Raw genomic sequence first — 11,620 nt, 5'->3', positions numbered from 1 at the left:
TAAACTTAATGATTTTCTGATCAAGTATATAATTTAATAATTGAGTAGTCCACTTGCAAACCACGCTATGTTAAAAAAACAACATTTTTTTCCAATGGCGGCAATCGGTTAAGTACTTAAAATATTAACATGTGTATTTAACAATACTATGTTAAAACTCGCTATAGTAGGAATAAAATGCGATTGAATTCTTCATACTCTTGCAAAAGTCGTTATGTTGATCGGCAGTCCACTTTCAAAAATCGCTAAGTTTGTATTAACTTGCAAACGACGCTAAGTTGCGTGGTAACTCGTGCAAAAGCCGCCATCTTGAGCCAGTAGCCCAGTACACATAATACTGTCGAAGTGCATGCACGCGTTGCTTTGTTTAGATACTACAGGCTTTCAAAAACGAGGTACTTTGTATTAAAATTATCATGGAATGTCAAGAAAAAGAAGTTGTTTTGGCACCAAACAGAAAAGGACGTAAAAAGATAGCTGATAAATCTACATGGAAGAGAGAAGTTGAGAAGTCAAAACGGTAAGATTTTATTGTTACCTTTTTTAAGTAGTATATATATATTTGCTGGGGATATTTTTAAACGGTTTTATTTAGCTCACCCCGTTTGTTTTATTTTTTATTTATTATTTATTCTTGGGTCAAATTTAGTAATTCAAATTTCACCCTCTTCCTGTCAACCGATTAATCTGAAATTTTGTATACACTTTGGATTTTGGTGACAATACAATTATGTTTATTCATTATCATTATAAATTCAAGATGGCCGCCGCTACAAAATGGCGGATAATTCATGTTTTATTAATCCCATCAATATGGGTATCAAATGAAAGGGCTCAACAAGCAGAATACAATATACTATAAAAAATTGAAATACAAGATGGCGGCCGCTACAAAATGGCGGATAACGTAGGTTTTATCGATCCCATCAATATGGGTATCAAATGAAAGTGCTCAACCAGTATAATCAATGTACTATATAAAATTAAAATCCAAGATGGCGGCCTCTACAAAATGGCGGATAACTTAGGTTTTATCAATCCCATCAACATGGGTATCAAATGAAAGGTCTCAACAAGTAGAATACAATTTACTATGCAAAATTGAAATCTAAGCTGGCCGCCGCTACCAAATGTCTGATAACAATTTTTTATCAATCCCACCAATATGGGTATCAAATAAAAGGGCTTGACAAGAAGAATACAGTGCACTATACAACCTCAATATTTAAGATGGGCCTTGCAATAATGAAGCACTAAATGAATTAAACAGAATGCGAAATAAAAACTAAAAACTAGAAAATAAAAATAAGTAAAAAAACTTTTTAAGTTAAACGGTTTTATGTTAAAAATACATTGCAATGTTTAAGATAAATGTACTAAAAACCAAAAAATAATAAAATAGATACAGTCGTGGGAATTATAAACATATGCATAGACTAGACTAAAATAAAACCGTGGGGCACGTCAATTGTCTACAAATTATCGACTTAATGTGCGATAGAAGAATCGTTTAATTCGTCGTTAAAATAGGCAGTTGGCCCGCAGACGGTGAGGAAATTACTTACTATTTTCTTGCTCATGGAAATTCCAATAGTTATACACTCCATGTAAATAAAAGAGATGTTTCAACTAGTTTATCGTTGGACATTCACACTGCTGACTGGCGAGGAATCGTTTCACTGCTCGTAGTTTGTCTTTAATCGACAAAACATATGATAAAAGTACTACTCGCTCACCACTATGAAACCCTAAAACTCGCTTATAATCGAGCTTGCTAGCTTGTTTCCACATTCTAGCCCTACTTATCACACGTCCATCGTTGTCGGTTGAACAACTGCCTAATTATAGTGTAACATTACAAAACAAACATTTTAATCAACGATTGTAGACAATTGACGTACCCCACGGTTTTATTTTAGTCTAGTCTATGCATATGTTTATAATTCCCACGACTGTATCTATTTTATTATTTTTTGGTTTTTAGTACATTTATCTTAAACATTGCAATGTATTTTTAACATAAAACCGTTTAACTTAAAAAGTTTTTTTACTTATTTTTATTTTGTCTGTTGTTAGTTATTAAAGTTTTTATCTGTTTTGTTTTAGACATATGCCTAAGGGCTTGCCAGTTATACCACAATGTGAACATGGAAATTCAAAACAGGGATACAAGTGTAACGAGTTAACGGTTAGAGACTACAGTAAATTTCATCGGAATTTTTATTCAACTTCAGATAAAGTTACGCAAGATACATTTTTATTAAAATACTGTACAGCACAAACTCCTAAAAAAGAAAGTAAGAAAAAAACCCAGACTATATGTTATTTTATACCAAAGCACGAAAATTTGGCTGTAAGACGCCGCGTCAAATTAGTTAAGGTGTGTCAAAAAGCAATGACTACAATTCTGGGAATCTCTAGGGACAGAATACAAAGAATTTGTAAACAGCATTTAATGACAATGGCAATGCCGAAAGAAAGAAGAGGAGGCGATAGAAAGTCCAATCTGTATTCTGATCGCACAGAATCCGTAAAATCGTATTTAAAGGGACTTAAAGCTTTGGAATCGCATTATGTAAGAGATAGATCTACTGTGCAATACCTGAGCAGCGATCTAAGTATAAAAAAATTACATAAACTTTACAACGATGACGCTCAGAATGTGCCGGTGAAATATGAAAATTTTCGACGTATTTTTAACAAATACTTTAATTTGAGTTTTAAGTCTCCCGCTACAGACGCATGTTCTAAATGCATCCAATTAAAAGAAGTTATTAAAAGAGAACGCGACACAGCAAAAAAACAGCTTCAAATAGCTCAGCTTCGTATTCACAAGCTAAAGGCCAAATGCTTTTACAAAAGCCTCAAAACACAAGGCGATAACGAAATAATTTTCTCTTTTGACTGTCAAAAGAATTTGGTTTTACCAAAAGTGCCAGACCAGAGTGCCTACTTTAGCCGACAATTGTATACCTATAACTTAACAGTATGTCAAGGACCATCTCGTGAGGCTCAAAACTGTTCAAACACATTTATTTACACGTGGTTAGAAACCGAGGCAAAGAAAGGATCTAATCAGATTGCTTCGGTGGTATTTCATCGGCTAATGAATACCAATTTTGAAGATACTGTTAGTCATGTTAAATTATTTTGCGACGGTTGTGGGGGGCAAAATAAAAACTCAATTGTTTTGGGAATGTTGGCATATTGGCTAAAAACAAAAGCTCCACGTCAAATCAAGAAACTTACGCTGATATTCCCTGTAGTGGGGCATTCATTTATGCCCCCCGACCGTGTATTTGGAAATATTGAAAGAGAAATACGTCCTTTAGAAGTTATCGTGGAACCTAAAAGATATTTTGATATTTTTAAAAAGTATGGAACGGTTCTGAGACTAGGCAGCGACTTTCATTTTCATGATTGGAAATCAAGCGTAAAGAACGTACTTAAGTTACCTGGATCTTGGCACTTTCAATTTAATGCCTCTAAAAGATTATTTTTAAGAAAAGATAGAAGTAATAGAATTGCCATTAAAGGGGAACCTAATTATATATCTGAGGTAATAAATTATGGCAACGTTTGTAAAAGAGGCAAATCATTCGAAAATATTGTGCCCGTTATGATGAATGTTGGAGTTCCAGTAAAAGCAGTCAAGTTGAATGATGTGCGAAATCTTCTGAAAAAACATTTCGGTGAAGATTGGGCTTCTTACGATTATTTACAATATTACAGGTTTCTTCAAGAAGAACGAAATGAGACTGTTGTAGATGAGACTGATAATGAAGAAACTATAATACATGAAGAAATAGATATTAGAGTATAATAATAGATAAAAATCCTAATTTATTAAGAGTATAGTAAAACAGAAGCTTATATTTGATACTTTCAAAACTGCCTATGTTGATTGCATACAACTGCAAAACTATCTATGTTAAAAATTCTTTTGCAAAACTAGCTATGTTTGATTTTGAAATGCAAATTAAATGATTATTATGAAACTGTGATTTTATTTGCTAATACCATTTACTTCGATATGCTACTAAGTTTATTTAATACACAAAAAATTGCATCTAAATATCGTAATTTTAAGACTAAACGTTTTAATTAGTTTTCTCAATTAATTGCGGCATTGACTTAGCGGGGTTTGCAAGTGGACTACTCAATTAATAATGTGTTTCAGAATTACCAAGTTCTAGTGGATTTGACACATCCACTCCAAAAGCTATGCTGCGAAAACCTGTGTCAAAAGAGTTGTGTAATTAGACAATCATATTTATGAGGTTGTTGTTATTGTAATGCATCATAAAGTAATTACTTTCATTTGATGTTTCAGCATTCATTCAAAAGAATAAAAAGACTGCTTTTACTCCTTTAGCGACCAGAAAGCGAATAATAATACATACAGAAAAAAAATTGATTTATTAAATAAAAAGCAGGGCAGAGAACTGGATTTAGCCCGATATGCCAAAGAAGAACACGAGCTCAACATGAAACATAAACAAGAACTTTATGAGCTCGAACTTTTATTCAGAAAAAAAATGCATGAATTAGTTTTAGAGAAATGTAAATATGAAGCAGAAAAAGCAAAGTTAGAGTTAAATAATGTATTTAAATAAATAAAGTATTTCAATCGTAATAATAATCTTTAATTTCTTTTCACATCTATACATTATTGTAAAATATTCCATATTAATTGATACTATTATTGATTTCATCAGAGTTTAATAATGAATTGAAGTAAGTAGTGATTATATCTCCTCTATACTACTGCTCAGCTTCAGAATCTGGAAGTATTATATTACTTTCACTTTCAAGTTCACGTAGTGAATCTTCACCGCTTGGCAAATCTTCTCTATTCATAATACATATATTGTGTAATATTGCTGTGCTTACAATTATAGCCTGTACGTTTTTTAGTTTTACTCTAAGTTGAGATCCAATACAGGGAAATCGCCTCTTCCAAACACCAAAGGTTCCCTCCACAACATTCCTAGTTCTTATCTGACTCTCATTATAAAGTTTTTCAGCATCTGTTGGAGGATCTAATGGTGTCAGCAAATATTGTCTAAGGGCATAGCCTCGATCTCCTAAAAGACAACACCGACCTAGTTGTTGAGAGCTCAACAAATGCTTAACCCGGTGTAGGCATCCTCCTACACATTACATTATTAAATATTATAAATATATATATGCATATATATAATTATATAGTATATACATTTACAACTTTTTTTGTACTTATATCGATATCCTATCGACCTATCGATGAATTGGGTATCGACAGCCTTCACGCTCCGCACTAGTTTAAAAACCGGTTTGGCCGGCCCGAGTATTGCGTATGCGCCGGCCGCCCGCGCCCTCCAGTTACGATCCTTCTCTGACGCGGGACGCTTATGCTTTGCCTTTGTAAAATCTTTTGCTTTAGTATTACTTATATTTTTATTGGCTTACTATCTACGAATAAATTTGCTAACCTTCTCTGTGCTTAGAACTTTCGCCTGTGCACCTTCTGTGTTCATATGTTTGTAGCGATGTGTTTACCCAAGTTATAGTGCAATGTGACATCAATTAACTAAGTTTAATTGTGCTTATTTATCCCGGTGAGTGCATTTAAGAACAATATTAATTACCACACATTTAAGAACTATATATTATTAATTATCCTACTACACCGGCTATTATTAAAAATGTTGCTGTCATGTACGGAGCCTGGCCATCGTGCTACAATATCCCTTATCTTGAGATCAGCGTCAGTAACAACTTGGGTGTTTGTAGAAAATATATCCTTTCTATTTCTGTACAACTCAGCATTTTCACCGCCTGTAATAAAGCTTATATTATGTAGGTATCAACTTTTAGAAGTTTGTACATTAAATATTAACTATTCAAATGTAAATAACTAAATAATATTCACCTGGACTTAGTATGTGTATATGTGTGCAATCAATTGGAAATCAACAACACTCGGGAATTTTGCTATAGAGTAGAACTTTTTTACAACTTCCCTTTTTTCTTCTGTTGTACGTGGCATCGAAATTAAATAATTTAATTTTGTGCTAATCACTCTTGACACCAGGTGAATTATTTTACATGCTGCTGATTTTGGAATTCCGAAGAAATCACCAGAGCACTGTTCCATGGTGCCGGTAGCATAGAATCTCAATGTGAGTAGTATTTGCTCTAGAGTGGTGATGGCATGATTTCTAAAACTATAATTATAATTATTTGAGAGGACCCAGTCAATAATTTTATAAAATTATAAATATTATTTAAAATAAGTAGCTTACATAGGTAGGGTATGTCAGGATGCTGATTATAATACATAACATTAGAATTGCTGTTAGATCTACCGATCATTGACAACATTACATATATCTTCTTTGATTGCAGATTTGAAAGCTCCTCGTCCTAAGAAGACTCAGGTGCCTAAACAATTAAATGTCCTTCAGAGGAAAATTCAAAAACTGACCGAGACAAAAGCTAAATATGGAAGGAAAATAAAGAAAGCTTTGAAATTATCAGAAAACAAGAGTTTTCAAGATGCTTTAAAGAAATTTACTAGTTTGGCGGCAATTTTTACTTCTATGCAGTTCCGAGAAATTGGTAAACTCAAAATGACTAGACGGTTTACCCAAGAAAAAAAAATTATGGCACTTTCTGTGTACAAGTTAGGATCTAGATGCTACCGATTTTTAAAAAAAATATTTGTTTTGCCATCACCAGTAACATTAAGTAGCATGGTTTCAAGTGCAGGACTGAAGCCAGGCCTGAATGAAAATTTTTTTAATCAACTAAAAAAACGAGCAAAACGAATGAAGCCAGATGACAGGTTGTGCTGTCTTCTCTTCGATGCAATGGGCCTAACTCCACATTTTGACTATAACAAAAAAAGCGACAGAATCATCGGCTTAGTCGACAACTGTATCTCAACACAAAATAAAATTGCTGATCATGCGTTAGTGGTAATGATAAGAGGTATTTTTAAAAATTATAAACAGCCTATTAGCTACACATTTTGCTCAGGCAGCACAAAAAAAGACGATCTGTGCTTACTAATAACGACTTAAACAAAAAAGGTGAGTTCAGTAGGATTTACAGTTCTGGCGACAGTCTGCGATCAGGGGACATCAAATGTAAGTGCGGTAAATTATTTAATAGAAGAGACAAGAGTTGCTTATTTAAGGAATGGCAAAGAAATGAAATACAGAACGTTTGAGGTAGATGGCAATGAGATAATCCCACTCTTCGATGTCCCACATTTATTAAAGGGAATACGCAATAATTTATTAACAAAAAACTTATATGTACAATGGAGGGAGAACAAAAATAAACTAAATGGGAGCACTTTGTCAATTTTCATGAAAATGTTACTACATACAAAGGAATAAAATCGGTAAAAAAATAACTGAATACCATTGCAATCCTTACAAAATTCCGAAAATTAAGGTGAAGTTTGCATCACTTTTTAGCCAAACAGTTGGAGTAAATATGGACTACTTAGTAGGTGAGTTTCCAAAATTTAATCCATGAAGTTAAAAGCTTTTAATTCATGAAACAGACAATAAAACCTTTTTCTTTTATTCTTATTTATCTGGTAATATAATTGTGATGCTTGTCAATTGAATGCATTTTTTTTTGTTTTTCAGACAAGGGGCTGTTACCAAAAGAATGCCAAGACACAGCTGATATAATTATCTTTTTCGACGAACTGTTTCATTCAATGAACGGAAGTTTTATGATTTTTTTCTCAAAGAAGTGGCAAACAGCTACTACAACCTTTAGCACCATTTTCGTAGCACAACCAAATCTGGAGAAAAGCTAAACAGATTTTAAAAACAATGAAATTTATTTCCAAAGAAGGAAAAGTTTGTGTAGTGCCATCTATAAGCAATTGGTTGCTAACCATAGAAAATATGGAGTGCCTACGGAATAAATTATTTTACGAATATAATTTAAAATTTATATGGTATAGATAGACACTTTAATCAGAATCCATTAGAAAAATTTTTTGGTAGCGTACGGAGTCATGGGTACAGAAATAATTCTCCCACATGTGCAGGCTTTGAAGCTGCGTTTGCGTCATTGCTCGTAAATAATTTAAGCACCAGTTATTCACTGGGATCCAATTGTGAAGAAGATTCATGCCATATATTTAAATTTATAAGTAAATTATTTTTTAGCAAAGGCACAAAAAGTGATGAACAAATTGAAGTTGATTTTAGCCACATTTACGATAATGATTTCATGTAAGTTTAAGTTAAAAAAGTGGGACCCCAGAATAATTGCTACATTGCAGTACGTAACAGGTTACATTTTACGCCAGTGCCAAAATAAAATATTTAAAAATTGTGTGACTTGTAAAAATAATTTATATGACGCAAACAGGGCCGAGTACATAAAAATTCGCGAATTTAAAATTTATCCTTCTGAAGAACTTGTAAAAACATTTTCTTTAATTCAGGACATAGTCCATAATATAAAAAAAGGGACAACGAAAAACATAGCTAATCATATAAAGACTACGTACGCCAGAGTCGAAACTCATTATTTATAATGTGAAGAGCACTCTTCGGATTTGGTTGAGCAAATATATCATACGGCTTGTATGATATTTCTGAATAATTGGTGTAGAGATTTGAATAAAATTGTCGCAGGCTCAATCAGGCAGTACGATGAAAATGATAAATTGCATATGTTAGCTGCTCAATAATATAATAAAAGAACAAATAAATACGTAGTTTTATTGTGTTATCCCCCTAATTACATGTATTGTTAATTCTGTCATAGACTACTATTTGTGAAAAACAAATACGTCATCAACATCAACGCGACGTCATGTTTTGGCCCGGCATGTCTAGGGATGTCGAGCGTGTAGTGCACTGTATGTGCCGCAAATGCGGTTAATCCTCTTAGGGAACCCATGATCCCTTACGATGTTCCTGAATTACCTTGGAGAAAGGTAGGCTCAGATATTTTTGTTTTTCAAAAAAGTATTATCTGATTCTTGTCGATTATCTTTCTAATTTTATAGAGGTGTGTCCTTTAACAAATATTGGCACGCGCGCTGTTATTATGGCTTTAAAAGATCAGTTTGCACGGCATGGGATTCCGGTAGAACTTGTTACTGATAATGGACCTGTATATAGGTGCTTCAAAGGAGTTAAGGGTATTTTGTTGTACTTGGTGTTTTACTCATACTAGGACCTCTCCTTACTATGCTCAAGCTAACGAATTGAGCGAGCGCGCCGTGCAAACGGTTAAAAATATTATTAAGAAGTCATTGGAGTCAGGATCTGACTTTTATCTCGGTTTACTCGACTTACGTACCACTCCACGAAATGTAGTTAGTTCCACATAGAACATAGATGTGGTGGGTGAATAAAGATGGAATTCCCATAATAATGTCATTGCTGATGGTTGCTGGTTCAAACGTAGTTATAAAAATAATTATAATGCTCAATATAAAGAGAACTTCTTTTTTTAGGCATTAAAAATAAATAGTGCTTAATCTGTGCTCGTGCAGAAAACAAAAGTGTTGATCCACCAGAATACAACAATGTTTTAACAACTCCAATGGTCCACAAACATGAAGATTGTAATAATTGTGGAAGGATTTAAAGAATCCATAAGAATGTATAATTTAATTTACGGTAAACTCATATCCGATGGTGATGCTGGCACCTACTCCAAACTATTACAGGCTCGCCTATATTATAACATAACTGTAGAAAAAATGGAGTGCCGGAACCACATCTTACGGAATTTTTGCAATAAATTACAAGCACTCGCCATAGACACTAAATTCAACCTAAAATATCGAAAATACATAACAAAAAAAGCTATACTACAAAGTAGGTCGATTATATATAAATTGATTAAAAAACATAAATCTAACTCAGATGTTCAACTTCTGTTTGACGATTTATTAATTAGCCACCACCATGGCTTCGGGGACCGCACTAAGTGCCGATTATACTTTTGTATACTTAATGTTATACTTTTGGCCAAACCAACCTACCAAATAATTTTAAGTCCCTTATGGCAAAAAAATATGTTTTATTGTTCAAAATGTTGCAGGGCATGCTCGGAGTCTATTATATGACGTTGATAGCAATGTGGTTGAGAGATATAACAGCCTAGTGGCTAAGTTGGTAGGTGGCACAAGAATAAACTTTTCATTAAAAAATTCTTATCAAACTAGATGTAATGACGCTGTGGTAGCTTGTAATGAAATAAAAACAATTTTTCGGCTATATAAATCAATTAACAAGGGAAATAAAACGACTAAAAAACAAAAGAATATATAAAAATGCGAAAAACAAACTAAATAGGAAACCAAAAGAAAGAGGCTTGTTCTTAGAAAAATCAAAACAAGACACCACAATTACGGTCAAGACTGCACAAAAGCTGACTTGCCAATCAATGTTTTTAATAAAATAAAAGTAAATTTTATGGAAAATTTAAAGATAACTAGGAAAGTAGTTGCATTTGCGTTGCGTAGGTCTTTATTAACTGCTTCCAACTTTGGAAAAGTTAAAACGCGGCGAAGTAACACAAGTTGTCATAACTTTGTAAAAAATTTATTGTACAAAAGTGACATTGATCATGTGCCATAAATTAAACATGGCAAAGAGAGTGAAAGCATCAAGCAATTAGAAAGGCAAGAAAAAATTAAAATTGAACCTTGTGGGATATTTATTGACGAAGAGTTACCATTTTTTAGGAGCAACTCCAGATGGGCTATGCAGCGATGACATTGTCGTTGAAATGTGCCTGATAACGGCATATAAATTGGGTTTAGAACCCAGGGGTAGGCTCATTTTGGGGTAGAAAAACCACCAATGGTAGTATCAAGTGCAGGGGCAACTTCACGTAACTAAACGATCAAAGTGCTTATTTGCTGTTTGGTCAAATGACAACTCTCCCCTTAAAACAGAATGAATTAATAGAGATGAAAAATTTTGGAAAGAGAAGATGAAAGAAAAGCTTACATCATTTTATATAGATTTTATGCTGCCAGAATTAGTCGACCCCCGTTGTCCTCGAGGTATGAATATAAGAAATCCTTCATACATCAAGAGGCAATGACAACCAAAAAAAAGTAAAGAAAATATCGAATAAAAAAATAATAATGAAATAAAGAGATTGAGCTGACATCAGACATAGATAGGAGAAGTAAAGGTGACGAACTTTCTGGCGTAAAAATGCCTACAAAATGTAGTCGATATTTAGATTTGAGCGATATGTAAACTGGAAATATCAGGAACAAAGTTAGAGTACACAATATGATTGAAACGCATATTATCATATTGTGACTGATAAGTCACAATATGAGACCGGTTCTAGACTTTTGAAAACCATGGAAACTGTACCCATAATATACCTTGCCAAACACCTTACTATTATTTTATGTTTCTATTAAGTAATAACTTGCCTTCAATCCAAAAAGTCAATACCGAACGAGTATCATGAATACTTATACTTTACTATATAGTATAAAACAAAGTCGCTTCCCGCAGTCTGTATGCTAAGATCTTAAAAAATAACCAAACGGTAATATAATAATGTAATGAACTCGATACTAACAAACCAATTTAACTTGCAAACTATTATTTTCTGG

General features: G+C 33.3%; 1 protein-coding gene across 1 annotated transcript; it reads right to left on the bottom strand.

The window, feature by feature from the left end:
- Positions 1–4,624: 4,624 nt before the first annotated feature.
- LOC123667242 (protein ALP1-like) lies at positions 4,625–5,842 on the bottom strand (the record flags this gene model as incomplete). Its single annotated transcript, XM_045601197.1, has 2 exons — positions 4,625–5,153; positions 5,668–5,842. Coding segments are annotated over 2 exons (564 nt in total), but the record flags the coding sequence as incomplete, so codon positions are not given.
- Positions 5,843–11,620: the final 5,778 nt, after the last annotated feature.

The sequence above is a fragment of the Melitaea cinxia genome, chromosome 27 (assembly GCF_905220565.1).
Source record: "Melitaea cinxia chromosome 27, ilMelCinx1.1, whole genome shotgun sequence".
NCBI lineage: Eukaryota > Metazoa > Arthropoda > Insecta > Lepidoptera > Nymphalidae > Melitaea > Melitaea cinxia.
Note: the sequence above shows the minus strand (reverse complement) of the source record. Positions and strands in the feature narration are given on the sequence as shown.